The 23202-nt window shown below is 37.3% G+C and overlaps 1 protein-coding gene across 1 annotated transcript in view; it reads left to right on the top strand.

Annotated features, from left to right (window-relative positions):
* The window catches only part of vps8 (VPS8 subunit of CORVET complex), a 372860-nt gene that overhangs the window by 249674 nt on the left and 99984 nt on the right, over positions 1 to 23202 (top strand). The window contains exons 42-43 of the mRNA XM_069196707.1: positions 952 to 1121; positions 7611 to 7782. Of these exons, the coding sequence (XP_069052808.1) occupies positions 952 to 1121; positions 7611 to 7782 (342 nt within the window). The remainder of the gene's footprint in view (positions 1 to 951; positions 1122 to 7610; positions 7783 to 23202) is intronic.

Raw genomic sequence — 23202 nt, 5'->3', positions numbered from 1 at the left:
TGTGACTGCAGACAGCAGCAGCAGGATGAATTCTGAAGCGTACACAATCATCTTATCTGCTCAGATCCAACCAAATGCTTCAAAACTCATTGGATGGCGCTTCACCTTGCAACAAGACAATGATCCCAACTAAAGCAACTATGGAGTGTTTCAAGGCCGAAAAGTGGAATGTTCTTGACTGGCCAAGTCAAACACCCAACCTGAATCCCATTGAGCATACATTTCACTTACTGCAGACAAGACTGAAGGCAAAAAGACCCCGAAACAAGCAGGAACTGAAAATGGCTGAATTACAGGCCTGGCAGAGCATCACCAGGAAAGATACTCAACTTCTGGTGATGTCTTACGGGTTGCAGATTTCAGGCAGTCATCAATTGCAAAGGATTTACAAACATGCCAAATTTTCTTTAATATTATGTTAATGTGTCCAATTACTTTTGGCCCCATGAAATGGGGGAACTATGTATAAAAAGGGCTCTGATTCCTATATGGTTCATCCAATATAGACGTAAATACCCTCAAATTAAAGCTGACATTCTGCACTTGAACCTCATAGTCATTGTTTCATTTCAAATGCAATGTGCTGGAGTACAGAGCCAAAACAGCAACAATTGTGTCACTGTCCAAATACTTATGGGCTGCACTGTAAGTCAGAAAATACTCAGAGTATACAAAGAAGCTAAGTAATTCATTTTTATGTTTTCAGGTTATGTTGCATCTATGAAAAATGAAAATTTGTATTGTTTTTAATGACTGGGTTTCCTTTTTTGCCATTTATATTTATTTTTCATCACATTTTCAGGAAAACATGAGATGAATCAATGTCATAGCACAAACGATATACAGTACTGTTTTGATTTGAAATTGGGATTTTACAGTTAAGCTGGAAATTAGCACTTCAGGCTCTGGTCTCTGTTCATTTGCCTGTTTTCTTTCTGTGTATTTTGGTAGACCCTTCTAGAGACCACCACCAGTCTCCTAAACCATGACCTGCACTGGTCCTTGTCTAACCTGCGTGCCGCTGTGAGCCGTGGCCTTCACCCCCGTCTGGACCATTGCAGCATCTGCCTCCAGCAGTACAAGAGAAGGAGTGAGGGCGAGGAAGAGATCATCATCTTCAGGTAGGGCAAGCTGTCTGTGCCGTGGGTGCAGGAAAGCCTTAGGCTCTCTTTTAATCAAATCCATTTGTATTTTATGATTATTTTTTACCAGTCTACTTGTCTTCTCTATGTGTAATTTTTACTAAATATCAATAATATATTACATCAGCATGCCGGGTTAGGCTACCGTCATCCCCTGTGACTCTGTTCTAGATAAAGCGGTTTAGAAAATGGATGGGTGGAATTACTGTCTTAATTTTTTTTATCACCCTTCATAATATCTAATAATGGTATAAGCAGAAAAGCTGAGACACAGAAGCATTAAATAAAGCAGAGACTTAGAAACATAAACATGCAGTGCCATTAATCACCTACAATAGCCGTGATATTAAAAAATGCCTTTTCAACCATGATTTAGATCTAAAAACAGACTTTAGATATGGCAGTCTTTGGGAAGAGACTTCCGTAATTATGGGGGTAAATATAATATGTAGAACTGAGTCTTATCTTAATGATAGAAGACAGAAACGTACTGATCATAGATTAATATGAGATAGAGGTGTGATAAAGCGTAGAAAGTCCTAGACATACAGTATGACAGAAGCAGACCATTTAGAACCATATAGTTTCAACACAAGGAGTCAATTCTAAACATACAGTAAGTCCTTGACTAACCTTTTAACTCTACTAACTAAATTGAGTAGATAGCTTTAGGGCATGTAGCATATGTTTGGAGTTTGGATTAATGTGACATATTAAACACTAATTTTTCAACTGAACATGTAAGAAAACATATAGTTTATAACATATAGTGTGACAGGTAACATTGTTTCCTTTGATTGCATTCCTGTCTGATTCTAGGCTGGGGCATCTTTTGTGTAGAACCCACATATCTTATTGTCACTTTAAATTTCCAGATTCTTAAGAACAGGGAAAGCTTTCATCTTGTCCTAATAAGCAAATAATGAGTAAAATGAGTTAAAGGGAAATCTGATCATGCAGGACTGTAGTTGTACACTCCTGGTTTAGAATTTGCATGTAGTCCCTGTGTCTGTCCACATGCTTCCACAGTTCAAATATGTGCTGACTAGGTTACTAGCTTTCTTTAAATTGTCATTGTGTGCTTGTGTGTGTATGCATGTACCAATGGATTAATGTCCAGAGTTTAGACCTGCCATGCTACCTCTTCTTCCAGAATAAGACACTTTAGTCATAATGGGTAGTGATAATGCATAAATGTGAATAAAGAACTGATTGAAGTATAGAGTACTGATAAGAGAGCTACATCAGATTCTAGTCAGTGAGATCATCAAAGGGAGACCACAGGAATCTCTTTTTTGTACTACTCTCCTGAATTTACATCTGAATTATACTCTTTTGTATTACTCTTGTGAATTTAGACTCTGGCATAGTTAGTAAACCTATAAAACAGATGTTATCCTAATATAGTTGGAGTTGCAAAAACTATAGCAGGTAGCTACAGATGAAAAATATGTAGTGAATCTGGACAGTACACAGCAGGGGGCTTTCAAACAAAAATTGTTTATTGGAAGCCTCCAGACAGCATGGTTCAACAATGTAAAATAGAATATGTATTAAAAAAAAGAATATGTCAGTAAAATAACTTATGCTTTTCCAGTTATTGTGGTTACCACAACAAAAGTTGAATATGAACAGTAAATTATCTTTGGGTCTTTGTAGTCCCTCTGTTTTGCTTGAACTATAGAAACTCTAAAAAAATAGTCAGGGATCATCTGTTCTGACACCTTAGCCATCTAAACAGTTGTTACCTTGGTAACCAAACAAGCTTCAAATGAGTGTGAGATATGTGAATTGAGAACTTTGGAGTCAAACGTTCTGATTTACCAAATTAAAATGATGTGTAGCTTTATGGAAGGTTTGTGTCTATTACAACAGCACAATATTCTATAGCATGAAAGCAAACTAGATAAAATCACTGTTCTTTATGCATTAAGGTTTTGTTGACAATATGTTTTGCCTCACCATCCCCATCTGTCCCAGAGTTCACCAGCCATGTCTGATCTGAGCTCCCAATTTAACAAAACAAATATGACAGATTATGGGAATAAAATCATTTTAGATTAGAACAAAAGGGCAATATAGAGACTTTATGCAAGTAATACAAAGACCCAGGGACATGAAAAAATTAAGGTTAGGAGCATTCATGGCTAGAAACATGAGACACTTCTTCACATATGGTTGCAGGAAGATGGAACCAACTCTTGCCATTTGTTGAAACTCATTCATGAGACCGTTTAAGAAATGTCTTGTTGGAATTCTTGGATCAATAAAATATTAACAATCAAGCAAACAAAATAGATTAAATGGCTTCCTCTTGTTTATAACCTTTTTTTTGTTTTGTAGGGAACTTTGTTGTTGAAACACAAATACAGACAGTTAAGAACATTTTTGGAAACCTCAAAATACTGCAAAACAGTCATTTATTAACTAATTGAAAGCACATATAAACTTTTCCTGATGAGAAACATGCAAGTAGATATTTTGTAAATTATAAAATAATACACTATTAATATTTCTAACATGGACAGAATGTTAAAATTTGGGACTTGGGACTAATCTTGTTTCTTTTTTTTCCTGATCTTAACTTCCATGCTAAAGGTACAAAGGTTTTCAGATGAGACAGAGAACCCACATATATAATCTGTTTTGTTGCAGCTTTCTGTTACATAAATTACTGCAGATGTCATCCAGTCGATAGTACAGAAACATCAAATGCAGCTTCAAATTTAGTCTGGAGTGTGGGTCTTAATGGAATCTGACACTGTAATTAAGAATTATTTGATTAAGGATAGTTTATACATACTGCACCATGAAATCCTGAGGCATACCAGAATTTACCAAGTATATAGCATATCAGACTGAAATAATAATAATAATTGCTTACATTTATATAGCGCTTTTCTGGACACTCCACTCAAAGTGCTTTACAGGCAATGGGGACTCCCCTCCACCACCACCAATGTGCAGCATCCACCTGGATGATGCGACGGCAGCCATAGTGCGCCAGAACGCTCACCACACATCAGCGATCAGTGGGGAGGAGAGCAGAGTAATTAAGCCAATTTATAGAGGGGGATTGTTAGGAGGCCATGATTGATAAAGGCCAATGGGACATTTGTCCAGGATGCCGGGGTACACCCCTACTCTTTTCAAGAAACGCCCTGGGATTTTTAATGCCCACAGAGAGTCAGGACCGCGGTTTTACGTCTCATCCGAAGGACGGAATATCTGAATGTGACAGTTTATTTTATTAGACAAGTAAAATCTGAACCCTAACCCTAATACCTACTCTAGCTCCTTCCAAGGCATACAGTAAGACAATAAATTGATTGACAATGACAAATGTCATTCTAAAGTCTCAAAAAAGCAAAAATAGGTAGGGACTCTAATATTGATGATAAATTATTCACTGCAATGGCAAAGGCTTCCTCTGCACTGTGAAGAATTATGAAATGTGACTGAAACGATTCTTAATGTTCATCAGACACTAAGTGATGTTTACATTAAGAAGGCACTATACAACCTCATCTAACCTCCATGGGCATCGTTCCACCCTCACTGTGAGAATAGGTAAAAACCAACTTGAAAAAATAAATATATTATTTGGTATTGTGTTTGGCAGAAGGAGTTTTCAGACAAAGCAGAAAAATATTGCATCTGCAGAGTCTTTGTTGTGCTAGTGCTGTCTTTTATTTTGCAAACTTAAATGCCAAATAAAATGTGATTTACTGTATAGGTAAAACAGTTCACCATTAAATATTAATAAAATACTAAAGTAGATAATACCTAGTGTAGAATGTAGTAAGGACTAAGAAACTAAGGTATCAGATCTTGGCAATCTGTTATAATAGCAGTTTGTGAGGGCTGACTGGATAGCTGTTAATGTGTTTTTGAAGCTTTAAAATGTTTGAATTCTGAAGCATTTTTTATTTGTTTTTAATTTATTTTATGTAGAGCTTTCATTTCTACTAGACAGGAGGCAATCTAATTTTACACAATTCCTGAAGAATTACACCAACATGCACTCTAAAAATAACACTAGATGGACATGCAAAGACTGTTTACTGTTTCTATGTATGAAATTAAAGTGAATATTTTAAGATTTATTTTTCTTTTTTTGGTTCTGATTATTTGCACTTTTAATTTGAAGAACACCATTCTGAGACATTACTCTGGTGCTTCACAGATCTTGTTTCCTTTAATAGTAAGGAGGATGTATTATGTTTAAAGTTTTACTACATTTTCTTAATATGTAATTATTTTCCTATTCTTTGTTGTGCACCTCATTCAGCCCTGAGAGGTATAATTAAAATAGTTTTATAGAAATTTAATAAAGCTTTGAATGAAGGATACGATAAACATATTGATTTTTAACCATTGTACATAGCGTGATTCTGCATGAGGCAGCTCATAGAAGGGACGCACGTTCTATGCAGGTCCCTGACCACAGATGTGTCCCACACACAAGTCAGAAGTCAGTCTATCCTTTATTTAAATACAGCTGTATACATTACCAGCTCTATGAACAGCACAGTAAGGGAGGTGGGTGTATTCTATTAAAGGTGGGAAGCTGCGTCAGCATGCGTAGGCTGCAAAGGAATAAGTAATAGGTTTAATCCATGCTGAAAAAAAAGAAGAAAGAGAACACAGCGTTTCGGCCGTGGAGCCTTCTTCAGGTGTGAGAGACAGGGCAGTAGGCAAAGGTAAAGTAGCGGAAGAACAAAGGTTGGGAGGGAGGAGGAGTGAGAGGCGGGAGCAGGGGACAGAAAGAGAGGCCAATCAAGAGGTGGGAAGTCAGAATGGGTGCAGAGAGGTGTGAAATGAAACTTTCAATGAGTGGAGAAAATTTAAACAGTAGTCTGTCGTTAAGAGAAGGGAGAATGTGTGATCCTAGCTGCAAAACAATTTTGGTTTCGGTTGTCTTTCTGATGTATGAGTTCGGAAAACTGTCTTTGAGAACACAGACGGAGAGATTAGAGTGGTCGTGGCCGTCAGAGGTGAAATGAGAAACAATGGGCTTGGAGAGATCTTTAATCTTCACAGCCCTGACGTGTTCTCTGAAGCGGTCTCCGAGTCTCCTTGTTTCTCCAATGTAGATGGCTGGGCATTTAAGAGATACAGTAAATAAGGTTGCTGGATCTCTTTACTACAGAGATACAGTAATCTCTCCCGCTACTTTACCTTTGCCTACTGCCCTGTCTCTCTCACACCTGAAGAAGGCTCCACGGCCGAAACATTGTGTTCTCTTTCTTCTTTTTTTCAGCATGGAATAAACCTATTAGATATTCTATTAAAGGCAGCCAAGGTGGTTCACAGAGGTCTTCGGCTTCAGTCTGAGGAATTTTAGTGCAGCCGAGCGGCTCAAGTCTTCAGCCCTGATCCTGGCTTAGTAGTCTATCAGCCTGTCCGATAGCAGATGGTGATATGAAGATCCTATGTATCTCTTATTCTGGCTTCTTCTCCAGTATATCTCTGTGTCTTCCTGATTTGATGCTCAGTGGCTTTATCTGTGAATGAGCAGGATGCAGAGGGTAAGGGTGATCCTTGCTCCAGTCATTGCGGCGACTAGCTTCTTGGGAGCTGCATGTGCAGTCATTAAACTTCGGGTAGAGTAAACCTAAGAGGCCTTGATAAAAGTGACATCTGTCAAGCGCTTAACCCCAAGTGGCATCACAATAGTTATTTGGACAAATACTTTATAAAGTAGTTAACCAAGGTCCACCTGAAGTTAGTGGAATTATATTGTGAGTGGGTCAAGATTGATCAAAATGGTGTGTTTTGGTAACATTTTGAGTTTTGGTTCTTTGGAGACTGTGTACTGTCTATAACCTTCACATACCCTTTTGCAGTTCTTTTGTTGCATCAGAGGAGGAAATGAAATCAAAGAAAATGTTGTTTTTATGTTTGGGTTAAATGGCTGGAAATGGAGGAGTCACTTAGCTCTAAGGGCTGTGAAGAACAGTTCATTCTTGAATCTGGAAAACAATTTTCTTTTCTGTATTGAGAAACTTTGTAATTACTGATTCAATGTTGAAGTCAGAACCTTTTGTAAATAAAACACCTTGATGCACTAAGACCACACTTGGGTCTAACATATTAGACCCAAAAGACATTCATTGTGTCTTTTAATAAAGAAATATCCTGATGCTTGGGGTGACCAGCAGCACCAACTGCCAGAAAAATTCTTAAAATTGTTTAGCAAAGTATAGAAAAGCAACAAAGTGACATTGACCATACAACGTACAAAAATTGCAAGTTATGATATATAATTTCCTAAAAATATACAAATCATTATACATGGTCTGCTAGTGGACAGACAGCACCATCGTACAACTATTATATAACAGACTATAATGTCAACTATATATTTGTTGATATTAGACCAGGTGATGTTTTTTTGCCACTGTCTACGGCACTTCTGTACTTGCTTATTCAGTTCTGTTGCTGTTGTGTTGCTGTATGTTTCAGCTGCGGGCACCTCTATCACTGCCAGTGTCTGCAGAGTAAGGAGTGTGGGCTGGCAATGGAGAGACCAGGTGGATGGAGCTGTTATAAATGTACCTCCAATAATCAGGGTGGGCGCGGTGGAGAAAGAAGTGCCACAGATGTGCACCGAGGACGGAGCACCTCTCTCGCACAGGTCAGTACTTTAGTCAACACACTAACTACAGAGTTCACTGCTACAGGGAACAAATAGATTGTAAAAACAACAATGACAATTGTTATTTGTTCTCTAACCTGTCAGTGGTTTGGTAATCTCATTTGTAAACAGAGCTATGAGCACTCTGAACTGATCAAACCTCTTATGACCCAGTGTTCTTCTTGAAAGGTGAGTTATATAACCAAATATAGGAAACCTTTCAGCTTTGTGTCGCAGTCAATTTCGAAGATTAATCAAATTCAGAGATGAATAGCTGTAAATATAAAAGACAGGGAGTTAGGGTGTTACTGAACTTTGGTTTATTTCTGAAGATCTGTTTTATGTAGCAAACCAGCTAAGGTAAACAAATTTCATTTTTAGTTTGATTCTGAGGAATATTGTTTAAACCAAGAAAAGCAACCGTGTCAAAGCAACACTCCATTTGGAAATTACATTTGTATTCAGAGATTTTGTCTCCATTATCTGTTTTACATAATATTTTTATTTCAAAACACTGAAGAGAGAGCACCAGAAGAGGATTGAAGCCACAAAGCCACAAACACACTACATAGAGTAAGACTCTTTGTGCTCCATGGATTTCCACATCAGACTTCAGTGAAAATCTCACATGGAAAGTTACATTCTTCACACGGATGATCCTCTTTATTAAAGGAGTTTAAGACACACGGTTCAAAGAAATAGCTGCAGTCCGAACCTAGATTCAAGGAATAAGGAGCTTAAACTTAAGCCATTCATAAAAGTACTCCTGTGCCAGGGGCAACAGAGAAACCAGAAATTGTGCATGACTTCAGGCATGTTCTCTGTCCCTGGTCAAACAGGGTCAGAGGTAGGGCTTTATTCGAACCTGACTGTTCAGAGGAAGAAAAACCTTCTAGAGGTGAACATTCTGGTGAAGCCCTGATTCTGAGATCCAGGGTAAAAGGAGAAATCACCACTTCAAGGCAGAGGCTGTGACAGGAGCACAGCCCTGGGAACATCAGAAACACAAAGAAAAGATAAAAAAAATTGTAGATAAAAATAACTTTAGATAGTAGATAGTTCCAGATGGAACTAATAAAGCTTAACGTCTCATGTACAGCAATTGAGCTGTCGCCAGAAAATGAGTCCCGGTCACTGCTGAGGGACAATCTTTTTCCAATGAAGAATTTAAGTTGCATACTTACATATTTAGACTTTTAATAATTTTAAACTGTGTATTAGAGCATGTTAAACATTAAAAAGTCGGTATGTTTTATAAAAGCAAGATTGCTCAGTTGGACAAAAGTACACAACCTTTCATCTTCAGCTTAATAAATAATTTAATTATGCATAAATATTTTATGCATCAAAGTCTTTAACTTGGTAACTTACAGTGGGTTCTGGTTTTAACATGCTTGTTCTAACACTATAAAGCTTATATTCTGTACTTTAAACAAAGTTATAACGTTTGATCCTTTTCTAAGAATACGTATTAAGAACACTTGCTGTTATTGTAAATAGATAAATGTTGTAGTGATTAAACATCACTTGATAGTTATATTAACATAGAATTATGTACCTAAGCAGCTAAAGTATCACAAGTGGATGTTTTGGAAACATTTTGACATTTGTTTCTTTTTTGAAAAAGAACTTCTATTGTCCCTTGTAATGGTAATGAGCACTGTAATGTAGCGAGCTGCACCCAGGCGGTTCAAAGCGCAATCAGAGCATTACTTTCAGTTTGTTTCTCATATAGCCAAATACATAGTCCACTATTATAGCTTATTGTGAACTTGATGTGTCTCTTTCAGGTTAACCGAATTGAGAAAATGTATATTTTGTCTTAATCCAAATGTTAGCAGCCAGTAATCAACCAACAATTTAACTTTTAATTAAATTTAACATTTAATTAAAAAGTTTAAACTGCTCCATGTAGTGCACCACCTGGAATTGAACCCAGTCAGACAGCGTCATTCAACAGTTAACTGAATTATTAGACGTGATGGTTTTGTGTTTAAGGATTTCTTCACAGTAATCTTTAAATTTAATGAGGGAGGGGGGAAGGGTTAATTTTTACAATTTCCAGTAATCGGAGAACAGCTTATCAGCACAATGGGCAAGCGAAAACTAAGTAAAAAATAAGATACAATGACGTGTTCCTGCCTAAAACATTGGATGACTTTAAAAGCTGTAAAAAACTGGTTTCAGTAGTTAAAAAAAACTTTTTATGTGCGAAAAACAGGTGTTTTTTCTTCCTCGTGATCATCCTAGAATCTTTGTGTACGCTGTAAGATTTTTACTTTTTAATTAAATGTTAAAAATACTTGAATTTCATAAAAGTTGTACTGATTTAATACCTCTTGATAGTAATATCAATATGGAGTCATGTAGCTAAAATATGAAAAGGGGACATTTTGGAAACATTTGACGTTACTTTTTAAATATATATATATATTATTGTCCTTATAGTGATAATAGGCAATGGACTGTCATGTAGTGTGCTTGTTGTTGCCTATGGTGAGTGTGTGTATCTGGAAGAATTGTTATAAGTAATGGATTCATGATTTAGGATTTCTTCATGGAATTCTTTGAGTTAAAGGAGGGAAAAGGGTTATACTGTATTTACTCGTGGGGGTGAGATATTTTGATTTTCGCTACAATACTATAATGAGTCCCTTAGGCATATCGTTCAAATTTTCTAATTATAAAAAATAAACCTTTGTTAAGTTTGCACAAGAGACAAAAGGTACCTTTTGAGAAGTCGCATACTTCTTGCATAGCAGCTAATTTTTCCTGAAGAATTAAAAATCTGTCTGTACTGTAGCTTAATTTAATTGAGCAGAAAGTCACCTTACTCTTACTCACCTTACTCAAACGGCTCTGTTAAGCAGAGTTTGTGTTAACACACCACACCCTTTTGAATGAGTTTTAATCATCATTGTCAGAGAAATAAATGACCACAGGCACTTTTCCTTCCCCTCGGTGCAAGGTGATAATGCAGAAAACAAGTTTTTTTTACTGGAAGTGTGAACGTTGAGTGAGCATTGAGGCGCACAGTGAGATTAGTGAGATGGATCATTTTAGTAAATACTGTATGTTGACAAATATCTTAAATTTTGTTTTCACGAGGCAAGATAAAATTGTATCCAGCTGTGAATCAGCTGTGTGACCTTGCCCCCTTCTTTTGGGAAAGAGTCTAAGTGGGCAGCGTTACTCACCGTGTAGTGCCCTTAGAGTGTTAGTTTTAATACACTGTACAGTATAACAGTATTAAGGAAGTTAATTAAAGTTTTTTTAAAATGTTTATAATTGCTATTCTTGCAAGTACATGTTGTATTCAGTTTGCTTCTGCATGTTAGCTGGTGGGCAAATGTTCGAGAGGAAAATTCTTCCACAAGGAGTGTACCTTTAAAGCAGAGAAGACGGTACCAAAAGTCTTTAGCTCTGTATGTCGCTCAAGCCATTTCTCTTTGATACTTTAGTCATAGAGGTGGGAAGATGTCTCCCCCTCCCCCTTCCCTCTTCCTGCCTGACCTGTTCCCATTTTTAACCATTCTGTGTCCGAATCACAGATGGTGAGATATAGTAGGGGGAGAAAGAAAAAAGTGAACCCTGCTTCAATTTTAAATTATATTTTACCTTCATTTTTTATTTTATCAGTTTGTTTTTTACTTATTTTTTGATAGATTTAACGTATGTTTGAACACAGTCTTGCAAATTAATATTTTTACAAGATGTGGAAGAAGTGCAACAATTTATCACAGTGTGAATTTTAATACTAATTATTGATTACTGATAGTTTATGCACCTGACTTTATTTAGATATATATAACATATTGAACTGTGAAATAACATTCAGAAATACAATCAGAAATAGTCTGTGATATTTGTTTAGATTGAACTTTTTCTAACATTTATTTAAAAAAAAATAAAATGTATAATCTTTCCATGTGTAATGTCATTAGAAAGTACAATAAGCCCCTCCTTTGTTTAACGATGGTTTTAAATATAAAACTAACTGGTGAGAAAGCTATGTTTAATGCTAACTAAAATATTTCAAGTTAAAAAAAATGATTTACATTCCATCATTAAGTTTTAATAAAAACGCTCAGTGCCATTAACACTGCAAGCTACAGAATGGTCTCCTTACGGCGCCGCCACTTCTCTGACTGGGCTCAGTGGGAATTGCGCTGTTTTCTAGCCACCTGCTAATTTGCTTCACACCACAGGAAGACAGGAGAATGGTTGTACTGTATCTGTACAAAGTGTGTGTTGCGTTTACAAAATGTTTAAAATATGTTTAAAATGTTTAATTAAAAAGTTAAAAAAACATTGTACACAAAGATTCTAAGCTGATCACAAGGAAGAAAACTCACCCATTTTTTGTGGATTTTGTGTTTTTAACTAAACCTGTTTTTAAAAAACATGTTTACAAAGAAAGCAGATTACAGTCATACTACCAGCTATATAAATGCATATGTTTATATCCTTAAACTAATATCGTTATTAATTTCTTTAGATAAGCGATTCCATATTATATTCCCTATTTAGCGAATTAGTATAAAGTATATTAGCGAAAGTATGAAGTTTTATACTGCGATAACGAATGCAAGTAGTCATAGAAAAGGTTAAAACATGGAATACAGAGGGAGTTTCAGAAATTATGCAGAGGTCTGGAGCACCCTGTCTCAAAAATAGACATTTAATAAATTGAAGGTTGTGAAAACAGTGACAAATCACCCCAAACATAATACAGTTTTAAAATACAAGCAGTTTGAAATTATTAGTTGTAATTAATAAATCGCTTAGCTTTGAATATGTTGTGATATTTAGAAATATCACCAAATTCAATATAATGTCGATAATATTTAATATTTTCATTTTTCAAAGAAATGTTTATTTGTTAAAAGAAAACTCATGCCGAGAGATGGGTTTGAAACCTCAACCAAAGCCATTACACCAACACACCGTTTGACAGCTTAAGCTATAACTGAACAGGGCAGGAAAAATGTTTCCAAGTAATCGTGGGTGAATGAGTTAGATTGATGTAGATGTTTACAAGGAAAGTGTACTACGGTAATAATTTGAGCTATATGAATAGAATTATATTGTTATTAATTTTAGATTAACTACTATGATTCTAACGTGATTCCATATGATATTCCCTATTAATCAAATTCTAAAAAGTATGCAATTTTTTACTACGATAACGAGCTCAAGTTTTCATAGAAAGAATAAAAACATTATAACTTTTTATAAAGTATATAATCTTAATATAGTCTGAAGGAGCACGTAAAAACTATTCCAAAATAACCACAGCATGTAACCAAATCAAAGACTTTGATGCTTAAAATATTTATGAAGAAAGGGGAATACTGGTGTGTATTGTTTAATTAAACTACCAATACCATCCATATACAGCTTACATAATATGTTTATATTCCTAAATTAATATCATTTATGACCTTCAGACACGTTATGTTCCTCTGCTTTTAATGCTCAGCTACCAATATGTCCCTGTAGTTGTAAAATTCCATATTCAGTAATATTCAATATTAACCGGATTTAAACATGCACAGTAAAGAGATTAAATGAAGAAATTGTTTCACTAACAACAAATGCACCACGAGTGCCACCTGTCAGTCATTTTGGCAAGTCAATCACATACTGTGGTATTTCGCGTTAAACTGCAGTTAATGTCATACAGTAGGGGGTTTTACCACACATTGTGAACAGATGCATCTGTATGACATTACAGGAGCTGGCTCCAAGATCAAAAGGGGTGAGTCCTCTTTTTTTTGCCAAGACAAACCATGTGAGGAGTAGCTCTAAGAGAGGAACCAGAGAACAATGACTGGAGGACAAGTTTCAGAAGAGAAGATGTTTTGAACATCAGTACTCTGTGTAGAGACTGGGGGAGGTAAAAGAGCTGTATATAACCAGATAAAAGATGAGAGAGGAGCTGACAGAAAGAGGAATCAAGTGAGCTTGATACTCTGTTAGTCCCACATCCTCCTCAAGGAGTAGAGAGAGACACACATCTTTGATCCTGGAGAACACTGTTTAATGGCTAGGGACAGTTATGAAAGGCCTGCAGCTAATGACAAAGCCTGTTGTAGTGCAGAGGAAGTATAAAACCGCACTGAGAGAAAGAGAAAGATTGTAACAGGGAGGACCCATAAGGAAAAGAGTAAAGTGGAAATCCTAATGAACAAACAAGCAGCAAGTGGCTAGATGACAAATCCCAGGCATAACAGAAAAGAGCTATTACCTCTTAGTGGTGAAAGGAATAATCAATGATTACAGGCCAAAAAAGAGAGACAGTCAGTCGTGATGCACAGCGTTAGATAGAAACCTAGAACTGTATATGTTAGACATCTGGATTGGAGTGACATGGCAGTAACTGAGTGGAATTAATTAATTGAAAATAATAATAATAATAGTTTACACTTATATAATGCTTTTCTGGACACTCCACTCAAAGCGCTTTACAGGTAAAGGGGACTCCCCTCCACCACCACCTGGATGATGTGACGGCAGCCATAGTGCGCCAGAATGCTCACCACTCATCAGCTATCAGTGGGGAGGAGGGCAGAGTAATGAAGCCAATTCATAGATGGCTTATCTATTAATTATTGGGGGGATTATTAGGAGGCCATGATTGGTAAGGGTCAATGGGAAATTTGGCCAGGACACCAGGGTTATACCCCTACTCTTTTCAAGAGCCACCCTGGGATTTTTAATGACAGTCAGGACCTCGGTTTTGTGTCTCATCCAAAGGACGGCACCTGTTTACAGTATAGTGTCCCCATCACTATAGTGGGGCATTAGGACCCACATAGACCACAGGGTGAGCGCTCCCAACCTCTTCCAACCTTAGTTTTTCCCAGGAGGTCTCCCATCCAGGTACTCTCCAGGCTCACACCTGCTTAGCTTCAGTGGGTTGCCACTTGTGAGTTGCAGGGTGATATGGCTGCTGGCTTAAGAGTTGCTGTCTAGTTCCTGGAAAAATAGTGGTGCCTAACAGACATTTGGCTTTTGTGCCAGTGTGTTCCTAATTATTTATTTGAAGTTGTTAAGGATGAATGTTTTCTAAAGCACTTAATAGAGTCTTTAAACATCTTGTATCATAAGAACCTGTTAAAAAGTACAACACCTAAAATTTGATCAAATTTAGATTAGATTGCTTGATTCTTGAATTGAATGGAGGTTAGCTGAGAGGTTTTTATCCTTTCACAGGGAAAACTAACATTTGTAAGATGGTTTAATGATGTATTATTTGTTATATTCCCTTGACAAGAAGAAATGTATATGCCAGAGTACTGTATATCAATGACATATAGCAACACAATCATAAGGCAGTCTGTAAGAACATTGTATTTACATATTTCCAAGATGAGCTTTACTTACTGTTTCAGAGTGGTGCTGATGAAGAATGAAAGAAAATAGCTGGTGGAAAGGACGAACTGCTTCATAGTTGGTTACATATATTTACCACCACATTTTTTCATGCCCCTCAGTTTTTATTATGTTTAGACTTTAATACTCTACTATTGTAGTCTGTGGAGTTGTAAAACATAGTTTTAACTCTCTTGGTTTTCAATTCTTCAATTAGTTTATTCAATAAGAATCTTAATGTTCTTGAGATAATGATCAGTAATCATGAAGACAGCTTCAACATCAAATAAATACTTTAATTAGTACAGAAATTAATACGTAAAACAAGTACCCTTTCTGAATATAGAAAGGGGAGTTACCAATGCTTGTGTCTGTAAGCAAAATTTTCACTTTAAACCTGAAAATCAGATTTTTCCCTTCTCTTAATCAAAGCATCTGGTAAATATTTCCATGCTGTTACTTAGTTAACATAGAATAAATCTGAGCAACCTTGACCTTCTCTTCATAGTTAGACCTACAGATTCCTGTTGTATGACAGTGTCTATTCAGTTATATTCTGTCATGTCTCTGTGTTAAAACCCAGTATTTTCAGACTTTGGTTTACATCACATTCACATTAAATTCACACATTGAAAGTGGAGAGGCTTTTATTAATAAGCTTAAGCTAAAGCCATTATATCCAGTTTATACAATTTTGAACTACTTTTTTCCACAAGAAGCCACTTGAGTCTCTTTACTTTTTTGTAAATTCAGAACATACTGTACCCAGTTTTTTAAAAGCTCACTTTCTGTAGTTATTTCTGTAGTTTTTTAAATGTCACTGTGGTAATATCCCTTAAGACATTTAGACTGCATTGTGTTTTTCTTTTCTGGATCAATTCACTCACTTCATTTTCTACATTATGCTGTTTCACTTAATGATGCATTATCAGACTGCTTTGCATCTGTACGCCTTAAGCTTCCCTCGTTAGTCTGACTCAGAGAAATGCATTACCATTCTTGAGATTCAGAGTTCACGTGACCTTGTTACCTGTACTTTATATCTGTACTTTCAGAGACTGCTGAAGAAACTGTCGCATTCCCCCCTGTGTATGAAACCTACTATATTTTAGGAGCTAGAGAAGCAAAGGAACATGGAAGATTCTTTATATAATGTGTATTATTTTATCAAGGTTTAACATGATAAACATCATTAAAACACAGAAACAAACAACAACCTGTAGAAGAAGAACATGTCACAGTATGCAGATCATTTGCTCATTTTCATAAAAAATAATTTTGGTGGAGTTTAAAACATTAGATTCTTAGTTCTACCTCTCTTAGAATAACTTTTATTTGTTTACATGCACCTGGATACGCACAAACCCACCCAACTAACTCTGGCAGGCAAACAAATTCAAAAACTGTGCATGTACAGTAAGATCATTATTGACAAGAGACAACAACTATCCATTGTGTTTTGCAGTGACAAGTAAATAAGATAAGATCACTTTGTTAGCCATATACGATTTCTTATATTAGGAATTTGTCTCTTTTGCATACCTTGCTCTCCATGAGACAAACAGACAGGGAGAGAAGCTTTGGGTCGGAGCATAGGGTCAGCCATTTATACGTCACCCCTGGAGCAGTTGGGGTTAAGGGCCTTGCTCAGGGGCTCAACGGAGTAGGATTCCTCTGCCAGCTGCGGGATACGAACTGGCAGCCTTCCAGCCACAGGTGCAGATCCTTAGCCACAGAGCCACTACTATTTTAAGTAGTAAAGTTAATGTGCTAAAGATCCTGACTGAATGACAGCATCTACCAAGACAAACGAGTTTAGTGACAATTACTGCTGGATAATTATCAAAGCATTTGTTTAGTGAAAGACAGGATACTCTTGTTTTCACCAAACCAAAAAAGGTTAAACTAGAAAAGCATATCAAAGACAGATTGAGTAGGGTTCTTGGCCATATTGCATATGCAAATATTGGGACATAAATATTGTGTAATGGGAATTAAATTCTTAAACGTATCTCTACTCTGAATTGTGACTCATCTCATAGTCTATTGTAGGGTGACATCAGCAATGCTATTATACATTTATATAACTGGATGGACAATGTACAGTGGTGAATAGGCATCTGGACTCATAATAGGAAGGTTTTATATTACTTTGAGCAGGGTACAGTAGTTTATCTAGATTGCTCTAGTCCTCCCAGCTGTTCACCATTAACCTTCAGAATAATATGCAATAATAATGAAGTACAGCATCTGAATCATTTCAGTACTGCCACTTTCATACATTTCCATGATGATGATGATATACAATTCAGTGGTAATGCATCTCTAATTTAAAACATTAATCAATATAATTTTTTATGCTATGCTATGTGAAACTAATTGCATCTGAAGAGTTAGGACTAGCTAATTAAGATTAGTTCTGTTTATATTAAGACAGTATTGTAGATCTAAGAAATTGTCATTCATTTACTTTAGGTGACTGTTAATGTAGTTGTGTTGCATTATTTTAGCTGATATTAGCAGTGCTGCGAGCCTAGAGGTTTAAAACAACATTACACTGTATTGCAACACAACTACTAAATTGCAAATAGGTCCTTTTGTGAGCTTGAATTTGTACAAGACACCAGTATAAAACATTAAATGTTGAATTACAAATAATGTATACACATTTTAAGTGAATATTTTTAATTAAAATATTATTGCTCAAATGTCACACTTTTACATGTACTGTGAAAAATCAAAATACAAAATATGTTAATTGTATCACCCCATTTGCTAATCACAGCCATATGTATGTTTGAAAAACAAACAAAAAAAACGTTCTTAAATTAACTGACTTAAAGTAACATCTGTTTTGACAGGATGCATGTAGTGCAGGGAGAATTTCTGGTCAGGACTGATTATTACATAAAGGAGATAATATTTCACTGGTTACAACTGTATGTGATGGGGACAAGCATTACCTTGGTTAAACAAGTCAATTAATGGATCAGCAACACATGTGCTCCAAGTCTTTAGAACACCATACTTTGCAGCAGGTTTCTGACAAGGCAAATGAAAAGCAGCCAAAATGTACAGAATCAGATCTGTAATGAGGGTGGGTTGAATTTCTGCTTTAATCCAAAACCAACATCAAAATTAAAAGAAATATCTCTTCATACCTTGTTCCTATATTATAAAATGATTTTGGTGTGAAAATGCATTCTACATACATAGAAATAGATACATTTAAAATTATTAAATGTGGATTTATGTGTTTTTACATACAATAAAACCATTGGGATTAAAAAATAAGGTTTTCATCTTAATACAGGAAATAAATCAACATTAGTAGCTGTACTACAGTATGTTTAATGCTCTGTTTATTTTATCCACAAGGCCTCGTATCAATCCTTATAATGCGTATGACAAATTAGATCCACTGTTAGATTTTTTTGTTAACAACAGAGAGGTAATGATGCTTCCAATTACTGAAGCAGTATATCCTCTTGTCAGTGGGACTGTGAAATTATGGTAATGCAAGGTAGTTGGATATTTTGGTTAAAAGCGTGGCTTGTCTAAAGCTGTGGATAAGGACTGTATAAGTGAAGCAAATGTCAAATTCAGTTAAAAGGATAAGGAGTTTATGTTTACTGATTACTTTTGTTCAGCTATGGTAGATATTGCAAGGAAGCAATACGATATCTAAGAAAATACTTAAATATAATGGGAAGACTGTAGAATTAATAGAAATTACATTCAATTTGTACAATGCATTAGTTACACCTTACATGGCCTGTGGTCAGTTTTGTCACTTGTGTTCACCTCAATGCAAAAAAGATGTTTCTGTCCAAAGGAGTGCAATCAAGTCCTGGGTTAAAGGTGTTAAATGTTGCACATAGACAAAGAAAACTATTTTTATAGCCTGGAACAAATAAAATATGAGTGCTATTCAAAAGCCTAAAGGAGCATTCAAGGCAGAAAATGGACTTTACTTATAAGAATGTGGAAATCTAGAACCAACTCCTTTGTCCTGTGATTGAAGGTGACTCTGTTGAAGGTTTAGACCATTAACCTACAGATGCAATCATCTAGAATACATGAGGTGTCAGGCAATCATTTGTCACCTCTACATAAACAAATCTTTTTTTGTTATGGATAAACTTGCAAAACTTTATCTTTAAGCATTCCAATGTAAATGTTACATTTAAGGAGTTTTTGATATTATGTTATAATCTACAAGATGTTATAAGGACAAAGAATTCCTTCTGTACATCTGTGGATGCTCTTCTTAGTCAACAGTTGCACTGACTGCCGTTAGTCAGGAATTGATGTCAAATACCATAACACCTTCCTGTTGGCTGGTCAGCAGTGATGGCCAATCACTTCTCATCGCCTCCTGGCCTCCAGTTTAACTACTCTGTCCTGTTCCAGAGCGGACGTGAGGCTCTCTCCGCTGCCTTCCCCAAACTTCGAGCTGCTGTCTTTCTGTCCCTCCCAACCAACCCAGCAGCTGTCAGCATTCTAATCAGTGAGGGTGCAGGGAATGCTCTGCATCCAACCTCCACCAGGAACAACCACATCTGCCATCCTTTCCCTCTGCAGTCTTGTACAAGATCTTCATATGTGGCACCCTTCCTCTCAAAAGACTCCTCTTGTCCTTCCTCTCATTGCACTGTTAACTCAATGCGGATGATTGTTCTAACTTCTAGGTACCACATCTGGCCTTACGGATACAAATTGTAGAAATTGTACAAATTCTGGGTACTGCAACCTTCCTCCAAGCTCCACACTTATTTCCCACGATGGCATCTATGCAATATTGACCACTGCCCTTATACACTTCTTACCCTCCTTATCAAATGCAACTGCATTTGTAGATCTACCATGAGCTTGCGGTTTCTTCTGTTTCTCTTTCACCAGGATGTCTGCAGGTGTCATCAAGACATTGTTAAGGCACCATCTGTACTGTACTTCCCTTGGAAAAGTGCAACTCTGCACCCAGAGAGGATATGTGCCATGGTGCTCCTCTCTCCATAGAGCCTGCAAAGTGGGTCTTTCCTCATACCCCACTTGTACAGAATTGTTGGTGATGGGAAGGTGTCATAGACTGGTAGCATCAGGAAAGATATGCAAAAGGGCTCCAACCTCAACTATTCTGTCCAAGTCAATCTTCTTTCAGGAAGATTCCACTTTGTCCCAGCATCCATTACTCCCAGCTTCACTGCTCTGGACATTTGGCTCTCTTCCTTCCAATTCCTCACTTCTTCCTGTACCATAACTCTACTCTCCTTTATGGTGGCTTTTCTCCAATGCTGGGAGTGTGTTGCCTGCCAGAGTTTTAATGCACTCTCTGATTGGGTCACAGAGTCCGTAGCTTCCCGTAGATTCCTGCTCCTCTAACAGGGGTGTCTCTAGCATTTCTAAGGGACATCTCCACTCTGCATTTTGCACATCTTGAATAATTCCACAATTGAAGAGGGAATTGCTGCATTCCTTATCTTATAAAAAGCAACCCTGATGTGTAGCTTGTAGGGATTCCCTGCCACTTGAGATGTTGAGAACAGCCAATATTGTTAAAGCAATGACTTAAATTTCAGTGGGAGTCCTGATCCGTCAATCGTTCTGAGCCACTCACTTGCCTGCTGTTCAGTGTTGCTGACATTTTTCCTTTCTGATAATGTCTTGTCGAGCCACTTACCCAGGCAAACACTGAACAAGAATAGTGCGCATGGGAGGATAGCAAGGAGGAAGCTACTACTCTCCCAAGAAGAACATTGCTGCCCGTTTAAACTTTAAAGCTAAAGACCACCTGGATGAGCCAAAAGACTACTGGAAGAATGTCAGGGTATCCGTCCATGAACTAAAGCTCAACAGAAGGTGAGTCTTGCAGCAAGACAACGATCCTAAACACACAAGTCAATATACCAAAGAATGGTTGAAGCAGAAGAAATTTTGCATTTTGGAATGGCCGAGTCAAAGTCCAGACCTCAATCCAATGTTGTGTCAGGACCTGAAGCAGGGAGGTCATGCAAGAAAGCCCACCAGCATCACTGAGTTGATGCAGTTCTGTAAGGAGGAATGGGCCAAAATTCCTTCAAGCCGATGTGTGGGACTGATCAACAGTTACCGTAAACGTTTGGTTGGAGTCATTGCTGCTCAAGGGGGTCACACCAGTTACTGAAAGCATAGGTTCACATACTTTTTCTGACAAAGACACTTAATGTTGGATAATTTTGATCAGTAAATGAAAGAAAAAGTATATCCTTTTGTGTGTTATTTGTTTTATTGGGTTCTCTTTATTGTTATGTCTTAGATGAAGATCTGATCACATTTTAGGTCAAATTTATGCAGCAATCCAGAAAATAATAAAGGGTTCACAAACTTCCTAGCACCACTGTATGCATTTGCCAGGTCCAACCAGACCATTGCCAGGTCTCCTTTACTAGACTTTACGTCCTGGATCTGTATCAAGAACCCTGTGTGCTCTAAGAACCTGAAAAGCCTGGGATTCCCAATTTCTGTATAGATGTGTCAACATACTTATTCTTGGTCATGTACAGTATGTTGTCAAGCTTGTGGATAACACTGAGAAGAAGATCTCCCCCTCCATGCTAAGAAGTGAAATAATTCTGAACTGTCCAATGGATGAGAACAAAGAGGCCCTCTTCCCTCTTCCATCTTAATGGGATTGTCCCTTTCTTCCATATTGTCTGGAATAATTTCCATAGCCTTTGAAGCAGTTTTGGACAGTTCTTATATACCTTATAGGGGATTCCAACTGGGCCTTGGGTGGGCCCTGATCTTGCCTTTTTCAATACCTCTTTGACTTAATTCAGGATGGTTCACTGATGTTTAGCTCCTTCGTTGGTGTTATTACTCTACTAATCATTTGGTTCTCTTTTTTTAAATTCCTTCTTCTGGACGTCTCCATAGGTATCCCTCCTTTTCTTCTTTAGAGCACATCAGTTGCCCTGACCTGGTTTCCCCTGTGAGGATCATCGCAAACCTGAATGGATCCTCTACTCTCCTTTTTTCTCTTCTGCCTTCATACATTAACAGCCCTGCACATTCTGCAGAGCTGCTGCCTCAGTATATCCCCTTCTGTTCCTCCTCTTTGGCTCTCTTAAATCTGTTGTTCAAGATATTGATCTCTTTTCTCAAGTGATGTATCTCTTTCTCCCTTCTATTTGTTTGCTTTCCTATTCCAATATTACACTTCTTTACTTTTGTATCAAAGCTCCTCTTTGCCAAGTTGTAAGTTACTACTGTAATTGTATGGACCTTCTATTCAACTGTCCCAGCTGGAGTTGCATCCAGTATGTGTTACACCCTGAAGAGCTCCAGGACCGCTGCATTAGCTCCACCAATTACCAATGCGCATTTCACACATGCTGGGGACTCATCGGGGCCATCCTCAACGAAAGGAGGCCAGGCCTGTCAGGCCAATTAAGGAACCTCGCACAGTATTTAAGCTCAGACATTGAGTCTCTAACCCTGGTTTGTTTGTTTGCTTGTTTTCAGATTCTCAGGTTCTAAGGAATTTTCCCTGTGTTTCCCAGTCCCCAGTCCTCAGTGTCCAGTTCCCTCTGTCTTTATTGCCTTTTACCCCCTTGTTTTTCCTCAGTCCTCAGTCCCTGCTCCACCTGCTTCAACTGCGCAGCTCCTGTTTTGCTGGCTCTCTGTCTCAGACCTGTTTGATTTCATCAAGCGCTGTCATCATTGAATAAATTCTCTCTATTGCCGCATATCTTGACTCATAATTCACTCTAATTTTCACCGAGCCCGTTTCAACACTTTGTCAGGCCCGGCGTAACAGTATTCTATTGACATCTTCATCTAGTTGTTGCCATTCTTTGCTGTTGCTGTTGCCTTTGGCCAGTTGATCCTTTCTCTAATTCCTGGTTGGGACTGGGTCTCTAGGGTAGCGTCAGTCAACCTCCTTTCATAGTTCAGGAGTGCTGGGTCATCTCAAGTACTGTGGGGTGCTTCGTGACTTGAGTCCTCCATTGTCTTACCAGTTACTACTGCAATTATGCACTGCACCTGTGCCTCCACTTTCCC

This window comes from Lepisosteus oculatus, chromosome 12 (assembly GCF_040954835.1).
Source record: "Lepisosteus oculatus isolate fLepOcu1 chromosome 12, fLepOcu1.hap2, whole genome shotgun sequence".
In the NCBI taxonomy this organism is placed as follows: domain Eukaryota; kingdom Metazoa; phylum Chordata; class Actinopteri; order Semionotiformes; family Lepisosteidae; genus Lepisosteus; species Lepisosteus oculatus.
This window is presented reverse-complemented; position numbering and strand designations above follow the sequence as displayed.